The sequence below is a fragment of the Cynocephalus volans genome, chromosome 6, assembly GCF_027409185.1.
Source record: "Cynocephalus volans isolate mCynVol1 chromosome 6, mCynVol1.pri, whole genome shotgun sequence".
Taxonomy (NCBI): domain Eukaryota; kingdom Metazoa; phylum Chordata; class Mammalia; order Dermoptera; family Cynocephalidae; genus Cynocephalus; species Cynocephalus volans.
Window position 1 is genome coordinate 620,500 of NC_084465.1, and position 27,810 is coordinate 648,309.

General features: G+C 46.0%; 1 protein-coding gene across 2 annotated transcripts in view; it reads left to right on the forward strand.

Moving 5' to 3' along the window:
• The window catches only part of ESYT2 (extended synaptotagmin 2), a 92,453-nt gene that overhangs the window by 9,474 nt on the left and 55,169 nt on the right, over nt 1-27,810 (forward strand). For both annotated transcript variants that reach the window (XM_063099500.1, XM_063099501.1), the window contains exons 2-3: nt 18,412-18,453; nt 19,291-19,425. In XM_063099500.1, coding sequence (XP_062955570.1) covers nt 18,412-18,453; nt 19,291-19,425 — 177 coding nt within the window. The remainder of the gene's footprint in view (nt 1-18,411; nt 18,454-19,290; nt 19,426-27,810) is intronic.

Here is a 27,810-nt window from a genome sequence, read left to right on the forward strand (position 1 = left end):
TGGTTATACTGCTCACATTCTGAGATACCAGTATCAAATCGCTAGTTATTAACCTAAATGATACTTTTACCTTCTGTTTCCTTATAAAAGTTTGTTTAGAGATTTGTTAAAGCATTTAATCTTTAATTTTAGAATTATATCCACTGTAGTATCTAGCATAGTGAATTTGTTTATAGTTTGTACTCAGTAAACTTAGGTAGATTGTTGAAACTGTGAATTACTAATTACTTGTTTTAGTAGGCTTTTCTCCACCCAATATGAAAATTGTTTTATAGTTCCCATGATGCCATTATTAAACATATTAGAGGTGTACCACCTACTGAGATTAATTTATTTCATTTGTGCTATAAATATTTAAATGCCTAACATGAGAGATTATAAAATCTGTTAACACTTTATACATTAATATCTGAGTACTGAGATTTTAAAACTAAAAACCCAAATATAATCCAATACAAAAATGACAAAGTAATTTCTAGATATTTGTTCCACATACATAAAGATTTTGGAATTCATACAGTAGCTAATAGAAAGTATTGATTTTACTTAATAGCTTAGCAGAGTCCATTTGTGATTTTATATTGGGGAAACTAAAGGAGTAAATGGTGCTGTGTGTATGAAGCGAGTTTTAAAAGGAATTATCTGTTAATTATAATTTCATCATTAATGGAGCAAGAGGGAAATAGTTACAATCATTTTTGCTTTCTGCCTGCATTATGGCCACTATGACAAATTGCCACAAATATGGGGGCTTAAAACAACACAGATTTATCTTTTACAGTTCTGGAGGCCAAAAGTCCTAAATCAGTTCCTCCCGGCTGAAACCAAGGGGTCAGCAGGGCCGCGCTCCCTCTCGGGGCTGTAGGGGAGAAGCCATTTCCTTGCCTTTTCCAGCTTCTCACACTGCATTCCTTGGCTCCTAGCCCTTCCTCCACCTTCAGACCGGCGGCTGCTTCAACCGTTTTATGGCCTTCTGCCTTGTCTCTGTGTCAAATCTCTCTCCTCCCTCTTATAAGGACACTTGTGATGGCATTTAGGGTCCACAAAGGTAATCCAGAAAAATCTGCCTAACTCAAGATCCTTAATTTTATCACACCTGCAAAGTTCTGTTTTTTGTTTTTTTTTTTTTTTTCTTTTTTCTTTGCCATGTAAGGTAACAGATTCCAGAGATCTGGACATGGCTATCTTTTGGAGGGGCCTTTATTCAGCCTACTACACTGCCCTATATCTTAGAGTACTCATGAGCCAGTATGGCTAAACAGCAGTAAGGATGGCCCAGCTATGTTTCATCACTTCTGACACACTTTCCCTCCACGCTCTCATGGCTCTGAAATCAGGTTATCTCACAAGGGTGTGCCGTTGTTTAGTCAACAGTGCTCTTTCTTAGTGGCACATAAAGTGATGGTGCCACTTATAATTGGTCATGTCTTGGCCTCCACACTGTGGTGATTCTCATTTACACCGCAGCCCTAATATCTGAGAATGATGTATGGTCTTCCAGAGATGGAATAAGGAAAACCAGATGGGATAAAGAGGAGCTGAGCAATTGGAAGAAGGGTGGACTATCAGGAAATGGAAGAAACACAACAAGCAGTGCCTTAAATTACGTGAGAGGAGGAGTGTGGACTTCATCTGATAGACACTGGCAAAGATCCGAACATTGACAAGAGTGGTGTGTCCCAATTTAAAAATTTTCAAATTTAGCAAGATAAATTTGGCAGTGATACCCAGACAGACTGAGGGGACACAGATCCAAGCATGAGGAAGGGGTACTGAATCTCATGGAAATAGCCTTGGGAAAGGAGGAAGGAAGAAGTGAGACAGGAAAGTGAATGATGACTCCAGGGTACAGGAATGGTGGTAGAACAACAGGAGGGGCAGTCTGGAGACTGCGAGGGAAAGGGATGAGATAAGGCAGAGATGCCTGCACATCCCCAGTGCACAGGCCGCGGGGTGGTTGAAATCATGGGCTGGAAGTGGAGAAAGAAGGAAAACTGTGTAGATAGCTCAATGTGGGCGAACCTTCTGCACTCTGGAGGAATGTGACAGAAATCAGGTGGGAAAACTAGGGAAAGAAACCATTGGCCTCTAATTTGTTACCTCTCCCGTTATAGTAGTCCCTCCTTATCCATGATTTTGCTTTCTTTGGTTTCAGCTACCCCAGGTCAACTGCAGACCAAAAAATATTAAATGGAAAATTCCAGATGTAAACAATTCATAAGATTTAAATTGTAGTCAGCACAGCTTTAAAACTATTTTTATTTAGTTACCCCATTTTAAGATTTGGGATATTTCCAATAAAAAAGGAATTCTCCTGAAAAATTGGAATATTTGGCAGACATTCTTGCTGGGCTGGAGCTGAGGAGGGCCTGTTCTTTGTAGAGTCGCCACAGCCCCGTTGCATGGCTTCATCCTCTCACATTCCCCTGGCCCAGCTGTGCCATCTGTGGGACCTGCTTTGTGTTAGTCCAGCACAGGGGCTGGCAACCAGAGTTCATGGTCTGGCTCACTGCTTGTTTTTGTAAGAACTGTGAACGGCTTTTACATTTTTTAAGCGCTGGGTGGGGGGCGGGGAGAAACAAAAGAATTTGTTTATGGCAGGTGAAGATATTATGAAATTCAAACTTCAGTGTTCATAAGTCAAGTTTATTGGAATACAGCCATGCTGATTAGTCTACATGTTGACTCTTGAGTAGTTGCAATAAAGACCTCGTGGCCACAGGGCACCAAATACTTTCCATCTGACCCTTTACAGAAAATATGTGCAACCCCTGGTCTAGTTAATGAAGCATAGTGTCAACATCATGACTACAAGAGTAGGGCACTGAGTGAGGAAAGCTGGAAAATATTTCAAGATCTCCCTTATTTTTTAATTATTTTTTTGTTGTGTGGTGAATTACAAGACTGTATTCATTCAACCACTCCATTCTGCAGTACCTAAGTAATTAAGGAGCAAATGGTTCCAGCCTATATTGAATTGTCATTTATGAGTTGTTCTTTTAATTTTCTGCTAGGTATTTTAGTTTATAAATAAACTGTAGTTAAGTTAAATTCAATGACTCTCTTAACCTTGAACAGACGTGTATATGTCAATTTTTTGTCATACCCTTGTCTCATGGTGGCCTCCCTTTATTGAGTCACAAACTATCCTAAGCAGGACATTAATCATACGTGTAGTCTTATAGTATTTATTGTATCACTTGCCTTCTATGTTTCCTTTGTTTTTCCAAAATAGATTATGAAAAGTATTTTTAAATAGATGATTTTAGAAAGATGAAAAGTTCTGTAGGTGGTGGTGATAGTTGAACAGTGTAAATGTACTTCATGGCACTTCATCATACACCTAAAAAGAGTTAAAATGGTAAATTTTGTTATGTATAATTTGCCACAGTAAAAAAAGATTATTTTTGAAAAGACCACGATAAGATATCGCTTATCAACACCTATCGCATACCTGTTAGAACAGCTAAAATAAAAAATAGTGACAATAACAAGTACCAGTGGTACAAAGAAACGGTCTCTGTCACACACACGGTGGAGGGAGCACGGAACTGTTCAGACACTTTGGACAATCCTTTGGCAGTGAACAGAACACGTCTGAGCATGTGATGTGCCAGTCACACTCCTCGACATCTATTCTGAAGAAATGAAAACTCATGTCCACACAAAAACCTTTATGCAATGGTTAATAAATGGCTTAATCTGTAATAGGCAAAAACAAAACAACCAAAATGTCCTTTAGTAGGTGAATGGTGAAACAAACTGGTACATCCATACTATGGAATACCACTCAACATTAAAAAGGAACAGACTGTTGACAGATGCAGCAGTGTGCCTGGTCTGGGGCATTATGCTGAATAAAAAAGCCAATCTCAGAAGGTTGCATAATGTGTGGTTCCATTTATATACTTTTTTTTTTTTTTAAGATGACCGGTAAGGGGATCTTAACCCTTGACTTGGTGTGGTCAGCACCACACTCACCCAGTGAGCTAACCAGCCATCCCTATATAGGGATCCAAACCTGTGGCCTCGGTGTTATCAGCTCCACACTCTTCCAAGTGAGCCACGGGCCAGCCCTATATACTCCTCTTAAAATGACAAAATTATAGGGGCAGTGAGTGTACCAAGGCAGCAGGAGGGCGGTCTTTGTGGTAAAGGAAAACTTTTTTATCTTGATTGTGGTGGGTGATTGATAGATACCATTGTCCATCTGGTTTTGATGTTGTATTGTAGTTGCATAAGATGTAACCATTGGGAAACTACGGGTGAAGGGTACACAAGACCTTTCTGTGCTTTTGCAGGTTCTGTAATTATTTCGAAAGAAAAAGAAAAGTCCTTGAGGGCGATTCTGAACTGTTTTTACTAAACAACACTTCCAACACCAGATGCGTGGGTATTTTCCTCCACCCAACAACCAGTTCTCCAACTCTGTGGACATCAACTGGGTGTCCTACAGTTCAATTCAATTCTGACCCTAACTACCCAGAACTAAGAGCTTAGCCCCACCAGACTGCCCCCACTTCAGACGCCAATCACAAGTATTAGGTTCCCAGGGTACATACTTGGTGGTTCCCATGAACGCCCCTAAAGTTGGATAATTTGCTAGGATGGCTCACAGAACTCAGGAAAGCACTTTACTTACTATTACCAGTTTATTATAAAGCATACAACTCAGGAACAACCAGATGGGAGAGACGCATAGGGACAGGTATGGAGGAGTGTGGTACAGAGCTTCCATGCTCTCTCTGGGCACACCGTAGTCCCAAAACCAACCCGGAAGTTCCCTGAACCCCCCACCATTTAAGGTTTTTATGGAGGGTTCATTATATAGGCTTGATTGATTAAATCATTGGCCATTGGTAATTAACTCAGTCACTATCCCTTCCCCTCCCCCTAGAGGTAAGAGGTGGGGACTAAAAGTTCCAACCCTCTAGTCATGCCTTGGTCTTTCTGGTGACCAACCCCCATCCTGAAGCTGTTCAGGAGCACACCAAGAATCACCTCATTACAACAAAAGATGCTCCTATCACTTCAGAAAAGAAATATGTATTTTTTATTATATCACAGAAATCTTATGATCTAATTATTGGTTTCTCAGTATAATTATGCAAGTATAATGAATAAATTAGTAGATTTTCTAGGAAGAATTGAAGAGAATCAGTAATTTGATCAATAGATGTACAAAAACTTCTGTAGTTTTTTCTCCTGAGGTTCCCTGTCATTATTTAATATCCTGTATGGAAAACAAAGAATGAGAGCAAAACATGCTGTTTCTCTCTGGATTATGACTGTAACATCAAAATTGTAGGGTTTTTTTTTTTTTTTGTAAGTATTTCCTTGTTGACTACTCACAGTTAATGACAACAGTGTGGCATACAGGCTACAATTGGGGTAGAGATTCTGGAATCTTGATATCAAACATCCAGTGCCGATAAATGGTTACATTCAGGAAAAAAGTCCTGGTGTTTCCATGTGTCTGATTATCTACTGTTTCTCCCTCATTGTATACAAGTAAAGGATTAAAAAAAGAAAGCAGTAGGTTTTAGGGTGGTAAATTTATGACTTCATTCTCATAACTCTTGAGATATTTACCATGTGTATAAGAGAATAAAGTCAGTCTCTTAGGAAATGTATAAACCTATTTCTTGAAAATGAAAAATTCACAGATAAATTTTAAATCTGATGTAACTTCTGAATCCATGTAGATGTTCGTCACTTCTGTAATTGTATGGGATTTTAACCCTGTCTTTACAATCTCATATAATTTCTTTTTTTTACAGTAGAACAAAACTGGATTGATTCCAAATAGTATATAAAACATATGCAATTAATTCAGTGCTACAATTGAATATCTGTCTTCTAATCTATTCCACTCAAAACATAGCATGTAAATTTGAATAACCGTATTTGATGTGAATGTGAAATAATAAGCAACCAGATTATGTTATGTGTTTTAGTGAAGGAGATGAGAAGACCATTTTCTACTCTGGGACTCGCCTTAATTTGTGAGATTAATGTAACTCGTGCCAAAACCTCAACTTAAATCACAATTATCAAATAATTTACGTGTATGATTTTTCTTTCTGTTAGCAGTGACAGAAGAGTATCCAAAAGGACTTTAGAATTTTGTTAGAATATGCTTCAGCTCTTTGAAAAATATTATCCATGGACATGTGTTTATATATAAGACATTAAATAAGTCTCTCAACATTAGTTGTTGATGACAGGATGTCTTACTGTTCTCCTGAGTAGAAGTTATGAGATGTCCCTGTTTTGACTCTGCCACTGAGTATTAGTCCTGGCTTAAATTCTCCTGTCATTCCACACATGCACTGAGACTTAAGTCCCCATTCAAAGAATATAAATGGGTGGATGAAAAGAATATGTCAGATACAACATATGAAATTCAGTGTACATTCTCTTAGTGAATTAGAAATAATAATTGGTTTTCAAATAACTTACATTTGTTATAGAAGGTATGCTGGAATGAACCTAGTTTTTGCATTTTCCTTTTACTCTGTTTCCTAATCTGCAAAAACAGACAATGGTTATTCACCTAACAAAGAAAGAGTAATGAATTATTGAAGATAATCACTCTGTAAAAAAGAGCTTTGTAGGCATTGGCACATAAACATGTGATCTCTCTGCTACCACTGTTGCTCCGTTAGCCAGAAAGTGCCTGGTGTAGCCAACACCAAGTAAAGCTGTGGCTCTCTGCTTTGGTTCGGCCATCTTCCCTTTTGTCAGCAGTCAGTCCTTCTAACTGATAAGAGTTTGAAATGACATAGGAAAGCAACAGTTTTGCCCTAAGTCTGGTAGACTAGACGACACCATTTGATTTGTGGTGAGAATATTAAGGAGTGACTGTGCTCACTCACTCCTGTGGTCTCAGGTGAAGATTTCAAGGATATTAGTGCTTCTTTAGAGTCATTGGTGAAATTTCTCATCGACATAAAAACTGCCTAGGGGAGAACTTTGAAAATGTTTCCTGTTAGGAAATGGCCTTACACAGATGGATTTTTCAGCAGTGTCATTGTACTATATTGTTCTTTTTGGTGTATCAAGTTACACTGTTCTACATAAAGCTGACATAAACCACTGAGAGAATCATAACCCTTTGGATTTTGAGAAACATCAATTGCTTCATTACTATGTGAATTAATTGATTGCCTGCTTTTTATGTAGCCTAGAACTAGATAAAAAAGTTACTTTATACAATTTCTTTTTACTATCCGAAGTAGGAATTTGACCATACTGTGACAATTTATTACAGGATTGACATGTTTTCAGAGAGATGTTTCCCTCTACACCTTTTTAACTTTGAAAACTTGCTTCTTTATAGAAGTAGCTATATGGATAAAACATTCCAGTATCTTAAAAAAATACCATGTAATATTAAAATATTTTGACCCCAGTTTTCCAGTTTCCATGAAACTGATGGGAGAGACGAATGGGAGAGGGCAGATTGGAATTGGGGCTCTTTAGGAGAGATAGATAGTTCGGAAAGTGGGTAAAGAAGTTTGAGTATAAAAAGATCAGAAGACACAAGTCTGTGTTGATACCAACTTCGCTTAAGTCATTTTCTCCTGGTGTGTGCAGCAGCTGATCTGTGAGAATGAGCAGAACTCACCACTGGTGTGCAGAGAGAGGACACAGGTGCTCTGCAGGGTACTCATGGTTTAAAGTGTCAAAAGTTTGAAAGCCTTTTGTGGGAAATTTTGTCCAACATCAGTATTTAATACTGTCCCTGATACTGCTTTTTCTTATCATAACTATGTAATATGAAGAGATTGTGTTGCATTGTTTTTCTCCACGCCCCATGTGGGTGCTCCCCGACGCTTCACATGTATCTCAGGAGGCCATATGTGCACACATTGTTTTCTGCATCTGCCATGAGTGGAAGGCACTGAAAAGAGAATTGTAGGTGTTGGTCTGATCCAGGACCTGGCAGATGGGAGTGAAGAGGAAGAAAGTTCTCTCTTGCGCTCTGTACTGGTGTCACCACTCCTCGCCTTCTGGAACAGCAGTTTCCAAGGACTGGCCTCCCCAGTAGTCGTTCTCTGTGTATTGACATCTTGGACTCCCTTTGGTTGCTTGTGTATGAACCCAAACTTTCTGGGTAGTTTTAACTGCCTGTAAGTTTTTTTTCCCATTTGCACTGATTTTTTTTTTTTTTTTTTTTTGTCCTTTTTGGTGACCGCGCTCAGCCAGTGAGCAAACCGGCCATCCCTGTATAGGATCCGAACCCGCGGCGGGAGCGTCGCTGCGCTCCCAGCGCTGCACTCTCCCAAGTGAGCCACAGGGTCGGCCCTTGCACTGATTTTAAGACCAATTCATATGCAGATGGAACAATATTAAAAATTTTAAATATTAAACTATTAAATTAGTATCTCCCCAGACTGAGTTCTTTGAATGCAAGCCATATCTGTTTAAGTAAATCTGCAGTGTGTGGTGTGCTTCCAAATGAAGAATGTGCTCAGTTGGTTAGAGCGTGTTGTTAGATAACACCCAGGGTTTGGATCCCCTTACTGGCCAGCCACCAAAAAATCAAGTAAATAAACCAAGCAAAGAATGTAATGCTGGCCAGTAAGCTCACTTGGTTAGAGTGTGGTGCTGATACACCAAGGTCCAGGATTTGATCCCTGTACTGGCGAGCCACCAAAGTATGTATTGATTGCTTAAGGGTTTCCTGAAACAAGATATAACTAATAATGAACAGGTATCTCATGTTTTCTTAGAACCCATGGTTGTTATTCTTGTTTTGCCTTATCTGTTCTCAGTTTTTGAGACTGTGTTCATGTTAGACAAGGAAGCAAAACTACCTGCTTAGATTTTTGCAGTTTGTAGACATATGTAGAATTCACCTGATGGTCTGGGAAGGTTGGTGTTTTTAGATGGCTGATGACTGGGTGACCCTGTTACTCAGAGGTGTGTTGTTGGCTGATGGGGTGGGCAGTAAACCCTGTGTGCCAGGGGCCCTTGCTGCAGGTCCTGTGCTGGCAGTGTCTGCCAGGGTCTCCACTGCCCAGTCAGAAGTGCTGTGCCAGCCGACTTGGATTTCTTCTTCCTTTCCCCATCTGCTGTGGACCAAGATAGTGGAAGAATTCTTCCACTACAGCCAGTTATTGCTTCAACTAAGAATATCGCGGGGGGGCGGGGGCTGTAGTTTGGTTTGGTTTTGAGATAGTGCCTAAAGAACTATTCAGAATTAAGCAAAGCTCAAATCTTTCTTGGAATAAGGAAGGATATGAGTAAATGATCCTGGGCTCAACACCTCAAAGCTTTTTGAAAATGAAGTGCATTTTAAGCACTGCATCAGAATATATTTTGATCTGGCCTGGTGACCAGCATCTAAATTTTTATATTATTCCCTTTTTTCCATAATTGTTACATAATTATATGGCACCATAGAAATAAAACTCTAGTACTGTTTAGTAAAATCTTGATGCTACAAGGTCATCATACAAGGCCAGTTTACTATTTGATGTTTAATGGCATTTGATTTCTAAAATGATCATTTCATCCATTTATCTTTTTAATTTTACTAACAAGTATTAAATCAATAATGCTTCAGGTATAATAGAATTAGACATGGTACCTTTCTTCATATTTTCCTACATATTACCTATCTAAACTTATTCTAGATTTTTATTTTAAAAAGGGAGTGAGATAACAGTATTAATTTATATTCCATGTTTCAATTCTACTAACGCCGATGGAATTTTAGAAGTACTCCCCTACACTTCACTGTGAAGCACCTGATGTGCTTTTTTTATAGTTGTACATACTTATCTTGTGCTTAGGGCATAGAGTTTATGAATGGTAAAATCCTACACAAGTGCTAATTGTTAATATTGGTCTTCAAAGGGAGTGTCATTTGAAGAAAGACATTCTTTTTATTTAACTTGTTATCCCAAATTATTTTTCTGATGTTCAGAAATAGGAAAAATATGATTTAATTAGAAAATTTTTACCATTTATAAATTTGTTTCATCTTCGTACTTCAGCAAGATATAAAAGGAAGGACTGTAGAGTCCTTTGGTCTGGACATCTTATTCTACTTGTTTCCCCTGAGTCTGCTTTGTTATCTGTTAGATGGAGCCATTAATTGTTCAAAGAGTTCATGTGAGGATTAAACAAGATAATGTATATGTAGAGTTCCTGGTTTATAGTTAAATGTTCTGTCTTTGTATATTTGGTTTAATTTTTCTAAACAAAACAAATTTAGAATCTAGAATATGCCTTTGTTCTCTTAAAAGATAACGTTAAAAGATTTCTGGGGTAATGTCAACTCTTAAATATAATAGAAACTTGAATAATACAATGACTATTTCTAGTTCATAAAGATAATATAAATTATAAATATAAAAACTTGTTTTATAATTGGAAATTAAAAATAAAGGAGACTTGAGTATTTGTTTTTTAAGTTGAAAGATAAGATTTGAAACCAAGTAATATGTGTTCATGTATTCCTGTATGATTTAGGAACATGTTTTCCTATTATCCCTATATTTCCCAGTCTATCTCTGCAATGTTTTTGTTTCTTTAAATTCTGTTTTGTGGAGCATAAGCAAACATTTATGAATATGTATTAGTGAGAGCAGATTTTTGACTTAATGAACAGAATTTAAAATTTGTTAACAGATTACCTTCTCCAAATTTGATGTATTCTTTTTCTCATTTTCCTTGGCACTTTGAAATAATCTCTTATAAATTAAAAAGCTCAGAACTATTGAATGCCTTGGGATACTATTACTTGGAGAGGGCTTGATTTTCAAAATTATCTTGTAGAAATTCTAACGATATAAGCCAGTTCACTTCTATTGAAAGCTTATTTGTGCAGGTGGTTTCTCTGTTGGTTCCAGAATAGGTTAGGGTGCTGCAAAGTATCTCCTCAAATACTAACCTTACATCATTTCTCTACTGAAAATTTGGGTGCTTACCCATTGCCTGTAGAATAAAATCAAGGCTCCCTTGCACAACATAGAAAGCACTTACAGTCTGGTCGTGACCTAGTTTTTCAACTTCATCACCTACAGTACCATTCCTCTCATCTCCTAATCCAGCCACAGTAAAGTGCATATGTCATTATTTTTGCTTAAAGTGGTCTCTTTTTTTGCCTGGTGTAAGAGCTACTGTTGTGAGGTGAATGCACAGAGGAATCCAAGACCAGCGTCAGTGTTGTAGTTTTATAGCTCTTTATTTTAATGTTGCAGTTCTTTGTTCAGTGTTACAGTGCCTCTTTTTGCTTACAAGTAAGGAGAGCACTGGGGAGCAAGAACCCCTAAACCAGTGTCTCCCAGAACAAAGGAAAAGACCCCCGTATATAGCCTAAATTCCCACCCATTCCCCTCCCAGGTTCCCATTCAGGTCCTTTTATATAAATGAGGGATGCTGTCCTGCAAATTTGGATTGGCTGATTGTGGGACACAGTCCATTGGTCACTTCAGGAGCTTAATTTGCCTCTGGCCCCTGGAGGGTGTGAGACAGCAGTTATCTTACAAAGGGCGGGCCCAGGAAGCAAGCAGGGTAAATCGCAAGGGCCAGAGTCTGCAGTAGAGGATAGTTTCTAAAACAGTTTCTTAAGTGGAAAAGGGAGAAAACCTTAACAATTAGGAAATGCTTAGGATTCCCTACAACACTACGAAAAATCATGCTGTTTTTCCTACTCTTGCATTCAACACAACACTTCACCTCTAGTTTTTCCCCACACACCAAGCAATTCTCCAGTGTGCACCAACTGGGTGTCCTATAATTTGACTTGGTTCTGACACTGTCCACCTGGAGGTAGCGTCAGACCCCACAGGTAAAAGGCTCAGTCCCACATGACTGCCCTCCCTCAGGTGCTGTTCACAAGTAGTAGGTCATCACCTGTACTTCTGACCAGTTAGCTATAAATCAGGGTTCCCATGACCCCCATTTCAAGTTCGATTAATTTGCTAAATTAATTGTGTTGACCCAAAAGAAGAACCCGAAGCAAAAATATAAAACAATTTATTTGAGCCAAGTTTTTAGGACTGCAGCCAGGGAGATATACAGGCTCAGGTTGCCACAAATATGCATTCTGTTTGGAGCATATTTTGGAGCATAAGCATGAACTGATTTTTAAAGAAAGAAAAGGAAAAATTGAGGGGCAGTTCCAAAGTTGTTTTCTGAGAATTCACATTGGTTCACTAAAGTTAGCATAAGCTACTAATTAAGTATACATTGCTCTTTGCGTCATAAATTCAGGGACTTTATAACAAAGAAAGAATAAGGATCACATTGTACAACTTGCGATAACATTTGGGTGATCTATACCTGATGCTGGTGGCAGTCTGTTTCCTAAAAACATGCCTTTTAGCAGTTGTCCCAGACACGGGCAAGAGGGATGCATCTGAAGACCCATGCTCCTCTCTCTCTGGGCCTGATGAGTTTAGCAGACCTCAAAAGGCTTAGATTGCTCTAAACTGTTTTCCTTTCTCCCTAGGATGGCTCACAGAACTCAGGGAAACACTTTATTTATGTTTACTGGTTTATTATAGAGGATATTACAAAGGATGCAGATGAAGAGCCAGATGAAGAGATGCTTAGAGCAAGGTATGGGGGAAGGGATGCAGAGCTCCCATGCCCTTCCCAGGCACCTCCACATGTCCAGCAGCCTGGAAGCTCTCTGAACCCTGTCCTTTTGGGTTTTGATGAAGGCTTCAGTAAGTATCCATGATTGATTAAATCATTGGCTGTTGGTGATCACTCAACCTTCAACCCCTCCTTTCTCCCCAGAGGTTGGGGCAGGGCAGAAAGTTCCAACCTTCTAATTGTTGCTTTGCCTCACACAGATTTATCACCTCTCCTCCCCTGGGTGATGGAGCCACAAAAGGATTACTCAAAGCCCATGTCTTCAGAACAGTGAGAGACCCTGAAGGGGTTAATCTCTTGGAACCCTCAAGAGCGAGGCATTCCTTCCTTGGGAAATTAACCATGAATTGGGGTTCTCTCCCCAAATTTATTTTCCAGACCAGGAAGTTACAGAAAAAGAACATAGGTGGAGTAATAGTTTAACAATAGAGGCTGGTAACAAGCAAGGTGACATTCCATAGTGCAATTTGCAAAAGGTTAAGTCAGTCCATCAACAAAAGCTTGATTTTAGCAAGCGCTGTTTTTCCCTACAGCAATTTCCCAGTATCTTTACATATCAATCAGTAACTTGTCTGTCCTTGAGCCAGCAACCTTGCTGTGCTACAATTCTTTATCTTACAACAGAGACTTTTAGCCTGGGGAAAATTTCTTGTCTTTTGCAAGGTTAACGTTTTTCAGATTATGAGACTGACGCGCTGCCTACTGCGCTAAGGAGGCAACTAGGTTAACGTTTTTATATATACTTTTAAGAAGTTAGGCTAAACCTGAAACTACAAGAAACTAGGCCCTGTGAAATGTATTTGCTTTATAGTATACTCCACATATAATCACATAGTTGGTTCCCCCAGCAGCCAGTTGTCATCCTGAGACTGTCTGTGAGCTCCCCAGGTGTTACCTCATTAGAATTAAAGATGCTCCCATCACCCAGATAATTGCAAGGGATTTAGGAGCTCTGTGTCAGGAACTGGGAGTCAGAGATCAAATATTAGAACTAAAGATTCTCCTAGCACCCCCATATTAAAGGATTTTAGCAACTTTATGTCAGGAACCAGAGGCAGAGACTAAATATATATCTTCTTATTTATCACCTGGCTAACCCCAGTTAATCCTTTCAAACTCATTCCCTGTGCTGCTATTGTTCTTCCCTCCCAGTCTTGGGGTCCCACCTCTCCACAGCAGTCCCCTCCCCCAGCATGAGCTGCTAAGGATGGGAGCAGGTCCAGTTCTGTGTTGTACTCCTGGCTTCAGGCAGAGCCAGACCCCAAGTAAATGCTCAGTACATGTGCTCTTCAGAAGAACAATCAGTACATGTGCTATAGGTGAAAGGGTGGCCCAGTGACTATAATGCAGCAACCAAACTCAGATCTCACAACTGCCGTGGTGTGTGTTTGTTCTGGTGCTTGAGCGTGAGTGGAGAAGCTTCATTATCACATAAGTATAATTCTGTAGGGACTCGTGGGACTGGAGTATGTTTGGCTCTATGGTGTTACTCTGGCATTAAGGATGTCAGGAGGAGTGGGAATTTACTAGCACGTTGGCAGACCTGATTTGAGAAGTATCAATAAATTTAGAGAAATCTCATTATGTTAGAAGAATGCTCCACTTTGGAATATTTTTTGCAGGAGTCATTTTGTCGTATTTAGTCAGTAAAGTGGCTCCACATAATTATATTTTGCCTTTAAAACCTGTTGTACCAAGAAAAGAATTTTGTTTCAAATCAAATTTGGAATAGATTACTTACGTTGTAAGAGAATCCTGTTTCCAGGTGTCATTGTCTTCTAATGTAATTGAAACACTGTAAAGCTACACAACTACCATGAGAGCTAGGGCTCACAGACCACTCGAGCCCATGGTACAGACTGGGTCACAAACCCTTCACATGCATGTTTATGAGCTAGGCAGTAGGAAAAGGTCCTGGGAGCTGTGGGTAAAAACTTAAGAGCTCAGTCCTCAGCAACTGCAGCACCAGCGTACAGGTCTGGCGGTGGCGGTGGCCTCTCAGAGGGTCCCAGGGGCCCTGGCAGCAATAGCCTCCAGCAGCAGTAGCAGCCTCCCCATAGCCCACCCAGGGGCATCCTGGGGTGGTGGGCCCCATGGATCAGAGCCACTCATCATTTATACGTAAGTCCATAGCCCAGGACACTTGGGTGCACATGCACAATTACATTAAACAATAACCAAGGAACACCTGGGCATACGTGAATATTTACATCTAATGCTCAGCAAGATTCTGAACATCTGAGGGGCCCTGACTATTTTCCTATATTTTCCCAACAAATACAGTTTAATTTATGAGAATTCTGTTTTCACAAAATTTTCATCATTTATCGTATAAAGTAGTACTTCTGTGTTAGAAACATTTTCTTAATTTTAATCTTAAATTACAATAGGAATTAGAAAAGTAATTTATAGGGCCAGCTTATGGCTCACTTAGGAGAGTGTGGTGCTGATAACACCAAGGCCAGGGGTCCGGATCCCTATATAGGGATGGCTAGTTAGCTCACTTCGGAGAGCGTGGTACTGACAACATCAAGTCAAGGGTTAAGACCCCCTTACTGGTCATCTTTAAAAAAAAAAAAGGAATTTATGCTTTTTATAAGGAGTTCAAAAGAATAGAAATATATAGAGGAAAAGGCAAAAGCATCACTCTCCTCATAACTAGTTTGGTTTACATTCTTAAAAATTTTTTTCTGTGCCTTTATAAGCACAGAATAAGTTATATATAAATTACATAAAAATGTGTTTATATACACTCATGCTTATGCATACAGTATTTTTATGAATATGTGGTCTGTATTAATGTTTATTGGTAGGAAAATCTGGCTATATCTTATATTACTGAAAGAGTAATTTCTTATAATTTATGAAGACTTTTAATAGAAAGTAATTCATTTGATGGTACCAGTTGAGCATCTGTTATTTGAAGTGCTTGGGACTAAAAGTGTTTTCGATTTTGGACTTTTTCAGATTACAAATACAGGTTGAGCATCTCAAATCCAAAAATATGAAATCTAAAATGCTTCAGTGAGCATTTTCTTTGAGTGGCATGTTGGTGCTCAAAAAGTTTCAAATTTTGGAGCATTTCAGATTTCAGATTTTTGGATTTGGGATGCTCAGCCTGTACTTTCACATATGAATTTGATACTATGTACTGACTGGAAAATATAAGGACTAATACTTACTGGTCCAGTTGGTAAATTAAATTACTGATTTTGTATAAATAGGCATTCTCTGATCCCAAGAAGATAGAAGAGAGACCACTTAAGTGGCCTGGTAGTTTTAAGAGATGAACTTGGAGGCAGGAGGTGAGAGTTCTGATCCTCATAGCACTGAGGAGCGTTTACAGAGTGGAGGTGTGGCAGGTGCAGGTTTATGGAGAACATGAGGGTCAGGGCTCTGTGGTGCTGAGAAGCACCTGGAGTTGCATGGTATCAGATATGGGAAGCTGTCTAGAACTGAGTTGAGCTGATTCTTAAAGAACTGGCAGAAAGGAGGAAGTAAGAAAAAGATAAGTAAATAGAGAAACAGAAACACATTTCTAGGTAGGGAGCCATGACTGTTGGTTGAACTCAACAAGAGTGTGACACAAGTGAGATTGGTGAGTTGTGAACCAGAGGAAACATGATTTGGGGCAGGTCTTTGCAGGTGGAACTGAGGAAGTTGAACTCTGATAAACAAGGAGGAGCTCATGGTCTTGAATAAAGTAAATCGAAATGAGATTCCTCTGCCCTAGAGTAATTGTTCTGGTAGCCAAGATTTAGCATAGTTGGGAAGCCAGGCAAGGAGAGGCCTTTCAGGTGAGGCAGGTGTAGACAGTACTGGCCTCCCAAGGAAGGCAAGTGTGTTCGGATGTTTAGGTGAAGCCTGCAGAGATTTTCATTTAAGTGCTGATGTTTATTCTGAAATTATAAAAGAAAGGACACATCTGTAATGAGGTAGTTCTGGCTGTCCCCAAAAAGAAGGCACTCCATATTTGCCTTTTGTCCTTTCTGTTGCCACTGTGGTCGGTTGGATTCAGAGGGAAAGGGACGGAACAGGAGACAGCCTCACAGAAAATTGCTACTTGGGAGGACCATGGCTTCATATCTGCTTTAATGCTTAGCTTACCCTTGAGTGGCAACCATTCATCCCGTTCCTAATCTGACTTTTTGAGTACTGAACTATTTTACTATAAAGAAATGGCAGAATACAGATTGCAGATGAATCACACATACTAAGTTTTGTGACCTAGTTTTGCTAGTCTAGCAAGCCCTCCAACTTTCCGCACCTGAATCCCCAACTTTCCTCCTGTTCCTTGTGGAGTGCAGCCCTTTATTGTATCCTGTTTCCACTTGGGTCACAATAGGCTTGTCAACAGTGACGGGAACATATCCTCTCGACTCAAGCAGTCATCTCTAGCAAGTCTCTTTTCCCTAATCTTTGTCTTCTCGAATACTGTCTCTCCCAATTTTAAGCCTATTTTGTAATTCTGGAAGGTTGCTATCTCTTTGGTATTTTTCCAGAATGGATTCATGCGAACTTAATTTAGGAACAGCTCATTTCAGTTCACTCTAGCCCACCGCATTGTTAAAGCAAATTGAACACTTCGTGTCGTGTAGTGAAAGGGAATCAGCCTGCTTGGGTATGAGGACAACGGGGAGCAGACATTAACACTGCAGCCACCATGGCCTCCATGCCTAGCCGAGGCTTCGAGGTGAACGCTGGTCACTCTTCCCAGGCTGGATGTGGCTGTGGTGCATCTTAACAGTAGCCTCTGGGACAGGAATCGGCTGCTGCTGGGCCCCAGTTTTGGTTGTTTGTTCTTATATTCAAACATGAGAGGTGGAGTTAGGTCTCAAAAAACCGTCTTTTGGGGACCCTGCTCTGACCCTCGTGATAATATTCCCTGCCCACTCCTCTCGGGCATTGCAGTGAAATCGACCTCCAACTGGTCTGGCTCCCCAAGGCTAGAGCATTGGGGGGGGCGGTTCATTGGTTCAAGTACTTTTGTTACTTAGTAAAGTGAGTCGTGGCAGTTCTAGATGTCAAAACATTGCTCTGACCACATCTAAGTCACCAGTGTTGCCTGTGACCCATTGTACATCTGAACAGAAATGTGCTTATCAGGAGTGCCAGCGTGGCCTGTGTGCTCTTATTTCATTGAAAATTCCCTATCTGTGGCCAAAATAACTTTAGCCTTCCTCTACACGGATGTTTTATTTTAGCTCAATCAGCAAGGAAAATATTTTTTCACCTTTTTTCTAAATAAGTTTCTTTTTGCCTCTACAAACACTTCTCCAGTATACAGGCCCCACCTGTGGAGAACTATAATTATAATTCTCGTTTCAGGGGGTCGGGGGGGAGATGGTGTGGTATGGAGCCAGATGTGGGAAAACGTTCGCCGGCTGGTTTGGGCTGAGAGGAAAGGTGAATTTTTGAAGGCTCTGAGTCTAGATTTCTAGAATAGAATGATGATAGCACCAATGATGGGCTGGAAAGAATGAGTCTTTGAAAAAGGAAGAGATCTATTTTACAACCCTGTGATGTTTCACATACCAGTGAGTGTTCCTCTGGACAGTGAGGTACAGAGGAGGCTCTGGTGGCACTTGCTGATGTTTGACTTTTCTGTCTCAAAGTGTTTTTAGAATGTAAAGAGCCAGGGTGCCACTCCTTTCAGCTGTTTCCCTCCAGAAACCATTTTCCGAAGCTTTAGATCGGAGTGCTTTAAAGAATGAGTATGAAATAGCCTGCTTCACGTTTTATTTACGGCTGTCAAAAGTCAGTAAGTCATGTGTGTGTATATTTTTCTCTTAGGTTCATTTTCCAGACACTGAAAGAGCAGAATGGCTAAATAAGGTAAGATTAGAATATGCCAAATACCAGATATCAGAGGGAATTAGAGGATGAGACACCATCTTTCCATATTTGGAAACTTAGCTGTTGGCAACATTTGAGCTCGTTTAGACTCTAGTGGGTTGGCTTCTCCTCCCCAAAGAACCTGGTCGTAACTGTCAGGATACTTTCTTTTCCTTTCTGAAGAGTGAAGTGTGGTGCTCACATTATGTCTCAGGCTTTGTGTCTTCTTTCCTGAAAGAAGACTTGGGCCACTGCTCAAGTCTATTTCATGGCAATCCTAAGTGAAAATTATGTAAACATTATCATGAAGAGGGAAATAACTCCCGAAAAACCTGGAAATGGGTAATGATCTTGTTTTTAAGGTTATGTCTTTAGATAAGTATTCTTTGAACTAGATCTCTTTTATTTCTATTTTATGCATCTTTAGGGCTATGTAGTAAACACTAACAGATAATGATCACCTTACAGCACTGGAAGTTTGTCAGTTTAAGAAAAATTTATGAGGGCTTATTAAGATTTACACAGTTCAAGAAGGTTTTTAGCAATGAGTTGAAATAACAGGATTTTTAGCAATCATTAAATGTGCTAACACGCTTGAACAGAAGGTTTAACCAAAGTAACTAATTTCTGCAACATATTGTTTAATCAATAGTTTATTGTTGTAATAAGTTTCTAAAATTTAGATCCCGTTGATTTTGTATAACAGGAAGACCCCTTCCCCTCTTTATTTTTCAAAATGAGATTCTGTTAAACTACAAGGGCATAATTTTACATGAAGACTTAAGTATATTATGTATTGTAATATTTTGTTTAACGTGAGTTATTTTTCCTTTCCAGACTGTAAAACACATGTGGCCTTTTATTTGCCAGTTTATAGAGAAGTTGTTTCGAGAAACCATAGAACCAGCCGTGCGGGGAGCAAATACCCACCTTAGCACCTTTAGTTTCACGAAGGTTGACATGGGTCAGCAGGTTAGTTTCTTCTTAAGTATCCCTACTTGTGTACATGCAAGGATTGCTGTGAAACATAAAAAAAAAAAAAAAAAATTAAACTACTTCAAATTGTGTTCTGGAGAAAATTGTTCACAAAGAAGGTCTGACTGTGTCTCTGCAGTCCCCAATCAGGATCTGCTTCTGTTGGGGAGAGCCCTCCCCTGGCCCTCCCTCACCCGCTGTGGGGAGAGCCCTTCCGTGGCCCCCCCTCGTCCGCTGTCACTACCGTGGCCCTCCCTCACCCACTGTCGGGAGAGCCCTCCCATGGCCCTCCCTCATCTGACATCAAGGAGAGCCCTCCCATGGCCTTCACTCACCCACTATCAGGGAGAGCCCTCCCATGGCCCTCACTCATCTGTCATCAGGGAGAGCCCTCCCATGGCCCTCACTCATCCACTATCAGGGAGAGCCCTCCCGTGGCCCTCACTCATCTGTCATCAGGGAGAGCCCTCCCATGGCCCTCACTCATCCACTATCAGGGAGAGCCCTCCCATGGCCCTCACTCATCTGTCATCAGGGAGAGCCCTCCCATGGCCCTCACTCATCCACTATCAGGGAGAGCCCTCCCGTGGCCCTCACTCATCTGTCATCAGGGAGAGCCCCCCCATGGCCTTCACTCACCCCTATCAGGGAGAGCCCTCCCATGGCCCTCACTCATCTGTCATCAGGGAGAGCCCTCCCATGGCCTTCACTCATCCACTATCAGGGAGAGCCCTCCCGTGGCCCTCACTCATCCACTATCAGTGAGAGCACTCCCATGGCCCTCCCTCATCTGTCATCAGGGAGAGCCCTCCCATGGCCTTCACTCATCCACGATCAGGGAGAGCACTCCCGGGGCCCTCCCTCATCTGTCATCAGGGAGAGCCCTCCCATGGCCCTCACTCACCCACTATCAGGGAGAGCCCTCCCGTGGCCCTCCCTCATCTGTCATCAGGGAGAGCCCTCCCATGGCCTTCACTCGTCCACTATCAGGGAGAGCCCTCCCGTGGCCCTCCCTCATCTGTCATCAGGGAGAGCCCTCCCGTGACCCTCCCTCACCCGCTGTCGAGAGAGCCCTCCCGTGGCCCTCACTCATCCACTATCAGGGAGAGCCCTCCCGTGGCCCTCACTCATCTGTCATCAGGGAGAGCCCTCCCATGGCCTTCACTCATCCACTATCAGGAAGAGCCCTCCCATGGCCCTCACTCATCTGTCATCAGGGAGAGCCCTCCCATGGCCTTCACTCATCCACTTTCAGGGAGAGCCCTCCCGTGGCCCTCACTCATCTGTCATCAGGGAGAGCCCTCCCATGGCCCTCACTCATCCACTATCAGGGAGAGCCCTCCCATGGCCTTCACTCATCCACTATCAGGGAGAGCCCTCCCGTGGCCCTCACTCATCTGTCATCAGGGAGAGCCCTCCCATGGCCCTCACTCATCCACTTTCAGGGAGAGCCCTCCCGTGGCCCTCACTCATCTGTCATCAGGGAGAGCCCTCCCATGGCCCTCACTCATCCACTATCAGGGAGAGCTCTCCCATGGCCCTCACTCATCTGTCATCAGGGAGAGCCCTCCCATGGCCCTCACTCATCCACTATCAGGGAGAGCCCTCCCGTGGCCCTCACTCATCTGTCATCAGGGAGAGCCCTCCCATGGCCTTCACTCATCCACTATCAGGAAGAGCCCTCCCATGGCCCTCACTCATCTGTCATCAGGGAGAGCCCTCCCATGGCCTTCACTCATCCACTTTCAGGGAGAGCCCTCCCGTGGCCCTCACTCATCTGTCATCAGGGAGAGCCCTCCCATGGCCCTCACTCATCCACTATCAGGGAGAGCCCTCCCATGGCCTTCACTCATCCACTATCAGGGAGAGCCCTCCCGTGGCCCTCACTCATCTGTCATCAGGGAGAGCCCTCCCATGGCCCTCACTCATCCACTTTCAGGGAGAGCCCTCCCGTGGCCCTCACTCATCTGTCATCAGGGAGAGCCCTCCCATGGCCCTCACTCATCCACTATCAGGGAGATCCCTCCCGTGGCCCTCACTCATCTGTCATCAGGGAGAGCCCTCCCATGGCCTTCACTCATCCACTATCAGGGAGAGCCCTCCCGTGGCCCTCACTCATCTGTCATCAGGGAGAGCCCTCCCATGGCCCTCACTCATCCACTTTCAGGGAGAGCCCTCCCGTGGCCCTCACTCATCTGTCATCAGGGAGAGCCCTCCCATGGCCTTCACTCATCCACTATCAGTGAGAGCACTCCCATGGCCCTCACTCATCCACTATCAGGGAGACCCCTCCCGTGGCCCTCCCTCATCTGTCATCAGGGAGAGCCCTCCCATGGCCCTCACTCATCTGTCATCAGGGAGAGCCCTCCCATGGCCTTCACTCATCCACTTTCAGGGAGAGCCCTCCCGTGGCCCTCACTCATCTGTCATCAGGGAGAGCCCTCCCATGGCCCTCACTCATCCACTATCAGGGAGAGCCCTCCCATGGCCTTCACTCATCCACTATCAGGGAGAGCCCTCCCGTGGCCCTCACTCATCTGTCATCAGGGAGAGCCCTCCCATGGCCCTCACTCATCCACTTTCAGGGAGAGCCCTCCCGTGGCCCTCACTCATCTGTCATCAGGGAGAGCCCTCCCATGGCCTTCACTCATCCACTATCAGTGAGAGCCCTCCCATGGCCCTCACTCATCTGTCATCAGGGAGAGCCCTCCCATGGCCTTCACTCATCCACTATCAGTGAGAGCACTCCCATGGCCCTCACTCATCCACTATCAGGGAGACCCCTCCCGTGGCCCTCCCTCATCTGTCATCAGGGAGAGCCCTCCCATGGCCTTCACTCATCCACTATCAAGGAGAGCCCTCCCGGGGCCCTCCCTCATCTGTCATCAGGGAGAGCCCTCCCGTGGCCCTCCCTCATCCACTATCAGGGAGAGCCCTCCCATGGCCTTCACTCAACCACTATCAGGGAGAGCCCTCCCATGGCCCTCACTCATCCACTATCAGGGAGAGCCCTCCCATGGCCCTCACTCATCCACTATCAGGGCGAGCCCTCCCATGGCCCTCACTCATCTGTCATCAGGGAGAGCCCTCCCGTGGCCCTCACTCATCCACTATCAGGGAGATCCCTCCCGTGGCCCTCACTCATCTGTCATCAGGGAGAGCCCTCCCATGGCCTTCACTCATCCACTATCAGGGAGAGCCCTCCCATGGCCCTCACTCATTTGTCATCAGGGAGAGCCCTCCCGTGGCCCTCACTCATCCACTATCAGGGAGAGCCCTCCCGTGACCCTCACTCATCCACTATCAGGGAGAGCCCTCCCGTGGCCCTCCCTCATCTGTCATCAGGGAGAGCCCTCCCATGGCCTTCACTCATCCACTATCAGGGAGAGCCCTCCCGTGGCCCTCACTCATCTGTCATCAGGGAGAGCCCTCCCATGGCCCTCACTCATCCACTATCAGGGAGAGCCCTCCCGTAGCCCTCCCTCATCTGTCATCAGTGAGAGCCCTCCCATGGCCTTCACTCATCCACTATCAGGGAGAGCCCTCCCGTGGCCCTCACTCATCTGTCATCAGGGAGAGCCCTCCCGTGGCCCTCCCTCACCCGCTGTCGGGAGAGCCCTCCCGTGACCCTCCCTCATCCACTATCAGGGAGAGCCCTCCCATGGCCCTCACTCATCCACTATCAGGGAGAGGCCTCCCATGGCCCTAACTCATCTGTCATCAGGGAGAGCCCTCCCGTGGCCCTCACTCATCCACTATCAGGGAGAGCCCTCCCGTGGCCCTCACTCATCCACTATCAGGGAGAGCCCTCCCATGGCCCTCACTCATCCACTATCAGGGCGAGCCCTCCCATGGCCCTAACTCATCTGTCATCAGGGAGAGCCCTCCCGTGGCCCTCACTCATCCACTATCAGGGAGAGCCCTCCCGTGGCCCTCACTCATCCACTATCAGGGAGAGCCCTCCCATGGCCCTCACTCATCCACTATCAGGGCGAGCCCTCCCATGGCCCTAACTCATCTGTCATCAGGGAGAGCCCTCCCGTGGCCCTCACTCATCCACTATCAGGGAGAGCCCTCCCGTGGCCCTCACTCATCCACTATCAGGGAGAGCCCTCCCGTGGCCCTCCCTCATCTGTCATCAGGGAGAGCCCTCCCATGGCCTTCACTCATCCACTATCAGGGAGAGCCCTCCCGTGGCCCTCCCTCATCCACTATCAGGGAGAGCCCTCCCATGGCCCTCACTCATCCACTATCAGGGAGAGCCCTCCCGTGGCCCTCACTCATCCACTATCAGGGAGAGCCCTCCCATGGCCCTCACTCATCCACTATCAGGGAGAGCCCTCCCGTGGCCCTCACTCATCTGTCATCAGGGAGAGCCCTCCCATGGCCCTCACTCATCCACTATCAGGGAGAGCACTCCCGTGGCCCTCACTCATCTGTCATCAGGGAGAGCCCTCCCATGGCCCTCACTCATCCACTATCAGGGAGAGCCCTCCCATGGCCCTCACTCATCTGTCATCAGGGAGAGCCCTCCCATGGCCCTCACTCATCCACTATCAGGGAGAGCCCTCCCGTGGCCCTCACTCATCTGTCATCAGGGAGAGCCCTCCCATGGCCTTCACTCACCCACTATCAGGGAGAACCCTCCCATGGCCCTCACTCATCTGTCATCAGGGAGAGCCCTCCCATGGCCTTCACTCATCCACTATCAGGGAGAGCCCTCCCGTGGCCCTCCCTCATCCACTATCAGGGAGAGCCCTCCCATGGCCTTCACTCATCCACTATCAGGGAGAGCCCTCCCATGGCCCTCACTCATCCACTATCAGGGAGAGCCCTCCCGTGGCCCTCACTCATCCACTATCAGGGAGAGCCCTCCCGTGGCCCTCACTCATCCACTATCAGGGAGAGCCCTCCCGTGGCCCTCACTCATCTGTCATCAGGGAGAGCCCTCCCATGGCCCTCACTCATCTGTCATCAGGGAGAGCCCTCCCATGGCCCTCACTCATCCACTATCAGGGAGAGCCCTCCCGTGGCCCTCACTCATCCACTATCAGGGAGAGCCCTCCCATGGCCCTCACTCATCCACTATCAGGGAGAGCCCTCCCGTGGCCCTCACTCATCTGTCATCAGGGAGAGCCCTCCCATGGCCCTCACTCATCCACTATCAGGGAGAGCACTCCCGTGGCCCTCACTCATCTGTCATCAGGGAGAGCCCTCCCATGGCCCTCACTCATCCACTATCAGGGAGAGCCCTCCCATGGCCCTCACTCATCTGTCATCAGGGAGAGCCCTCCCATGGCCCTCACTCATCCACTATCAGGGAGAGCCCTCCCGTGGCCCTCACTCATCTGTCATCAGGGAGAGCCCTCCCATGGCCTTCACTCACCCACTATCAGGGAGAACCCTCCCATGGCCCTCACTCATCTGTCATCAGGGAGAGCCCTCCCATGGCCTTCACTCATCCACTATCAGGGAGAGCCCTCCCATGGCCTTCACTCGTCCACTATCAGGGAGAGCCCTCCCGTGGCCCTCACTCATCTGTCATCAGGGAGAGCCCTCCCATGGCCCTCACTCATCCACTATCAGGGAGAGCACTCCCGTGGCACTCACTCATCTGTCATCAGGGAGAGCCCTCCCATGGCCTTCACTCATCCACTATCAGTGAGAGCACTCCCATGGCCCTCACTCATCCACTATCAGGGAGACCCCTCCCGTGGCCCTCCCTCATCTGTCATCAGGGAGAGCCCTCCCATGGCCTTCACTCATCCACTATCAAGGAGAGCCCTCCCGGGGCCCTCCCTCATCTGTCATCAGGGAGAGCCCTCCCGTGGCCCTCCCTCATCCACTATCAGGGAGAGCCCTCCCATGGCCTTCACTCATCCACTATCAGGGAGAGCCCTCCCGTGGCCCTCACTCATCCACTATCAGGGAGAGCCCTCCCATGGCCCTCACTCATCCACTATCAGGGCGAGCCCTCCCATGGCCCTCACTCATCTGTCATCAGGGAGAGCCCTCCCGTGGCCCTCACTCATCCACTATCAGGGAGATCCCTCCCTTGGCCCTCACTCATCTGTCATCAGGGAGAGCCCTCCCATGGCCTTCACTCATCCACTATCAGGGAGAGCCCTCCCATGGCCCTCACTCATTTGTCATCAGGGAGAGCCCTCCCGTGGCCCTCACTCATCCACTATCAGGGAGAGCCCTCCCGTGACCCTCACTCATCCACTATCAGGGAGAGCCCTCCCGTGGCCCTCCCTCATCTGTCATCAGGGAGAGCCCTCCCATGGCCTTCACTCATCCACTATCAGGGAGAGCTCTCCCGTGGCCCTCACTCATCCACTATCAGGGAGAGCCCTCCCGTGGCCCTCCCTCATCTGTCATCAGGGAGAGCCCTCCCATGGCCCTCACTCATCCACTATCAGGGAGAGCCCTCCCGTGGCCCTCCCTCATCTGTCATCAGGGAGAGCCCTCCCATGGCCCTCACTCATCCACTATCAGGGAGAGCCCTCCCGTGGCCCTCACTCATCCACTATCAGGGAGAGCCCTCCCGTGGCCCTCCCTCATCTGTCATCAGGGAGAGCCCTCCCGTGGCCCTCCCTCACCCGCTGTCGGGAGAGCCCTCCCGTGGCCCTCCCTCATCCACTATCAGGGAGAGCCCTCCCATGGCCCTCACTCATCCACTATCAGGGAGAGCCCTCCCGTGGCCCTCACTCATCCACTATCAGGGCGAGCCCTCCCATGGCCCTAACTCATCTGTCATCAGGGAGAGCCCTCCCGTGGCCCTCACTCATCCACTATCAGGGAGAGCCCTCCCGTGGCCCTCACTCATCCACTATCAGGGAGAGCCCTCCCATGGCCTTCACTCATCCACTATCAGGGAGAGCCCTCCCGTGGCCCTCACTCATCTGTCATCAGGGAGAGCCCTCCCATGGCCCTCACTCATCTGTCATCAGGGAGAGCCCTCCCATGGCCTTCACTCATCCACTATCAGGGAGAGCCCTCCCATGGCCCTCACTCATCCACTATCAGGGAGAGCCCTCCCGTGGCCCTCACTCATCCACTATCAGGGAGAGCCCTCCCGTGGCCCTCACTCATCCACTATCAGGGAGAGCCCTCCCGTGGCCCTCACTCATCCACTATCAGGGAGAGCCCTCCCGTGGCCCTCACTCATCCACTATCAGGGAGAGCCCTCCCATGGCCCTCACTCATCCACTATCAGGGAGAGCCCTCCCGTGGCCCTCACTCATCTGTCATCAGGGAGAGCCCTCCCATGGCCCTCACTCATCCACTATCAGGGAGAGCCCTCCCGTGGCCCTCACTCATCCACTATCAGGGAGAGCCCTCCCATGGCCCTCACTCATCCACTATCAGGGAGAGCCCTCCCATGGCCCTCACTCATCTGTCATCAGGGAGAGCCCTCCCGTGGCCCTCACTCATCTGTCATCAGGGAGAGCCCTCCCATGGCCCTCACTCATCCACTATCAGGGAGAGCCCTCCCATGGCCTTCACTCATCCACTATCAGGGAGAGCCCTCCCGTGGCCCTCACTCATCTGTCATCAGGGAGAGCCCTCCCATGGCCCTCACTCATCTGTCATCAGGGAGAGCCCTCCCATGGCCTTCACTCATCCACTATCAGGGAGAGCCCTCCCATGGCCCTCACTCATCCACTATCAGGGAGAGCCCTCCCGTGGCCCTCCCTCATCTGTCATCAGGGAGAGCCCTCCCATGGCCTTCACTCATCCACTATCAGGAAGAGCCCTCCCGTGGCCCTCCCTCATCTGTCATCAGGGAGAGCCCTCCTGTGGCCCTCCCTCACCCGCTGTCGGGTGAGCCCTCCCGTGGCCCTCACTCATCCACTATCAGGGAGAGCCCTCCCATGGCCCTCACTCATCCACTATCAGGGAGAGCCCTCCCATGGCCTTCACTCATCAGGGAGAGCCCTCCCGTGGCCCTCACTCATCCACTATCAGGGAGAGCCCTCCCATGGCCCTCACTCATCTGTCATCAGGGAGAGCCCTCCCGTGGCCCTCACTCATCCACTATCAGGGAGAGCCCTCCCGTGGCCCTCACTCATCTGTCATCAGGGAGAGCCCTCCCATGGCCTTCACTCATCCACTATCAGGGAGAGCCCTCCCGTGGCCCTCACTCATCTGTCATCAGGGATAGTCCTCCCGTGGCCCTCCCTCGTCCGCTGTAGGGAGAGCCCTCCCGTGGCCCTCCCTTGTCCGCTGTCAGGAGAGCCCTCCTGTGGCCCTCCCTGGTTCGCCATGCTGCTTTGGCCAGTTCAGCTTTCACTGTGTGGCTTCTCTTTAGTATTTACTTCATCTCCCATAACATGTCTTTCTACCTTATATTCTTCTATCAGAATTATCTTTTTCAAA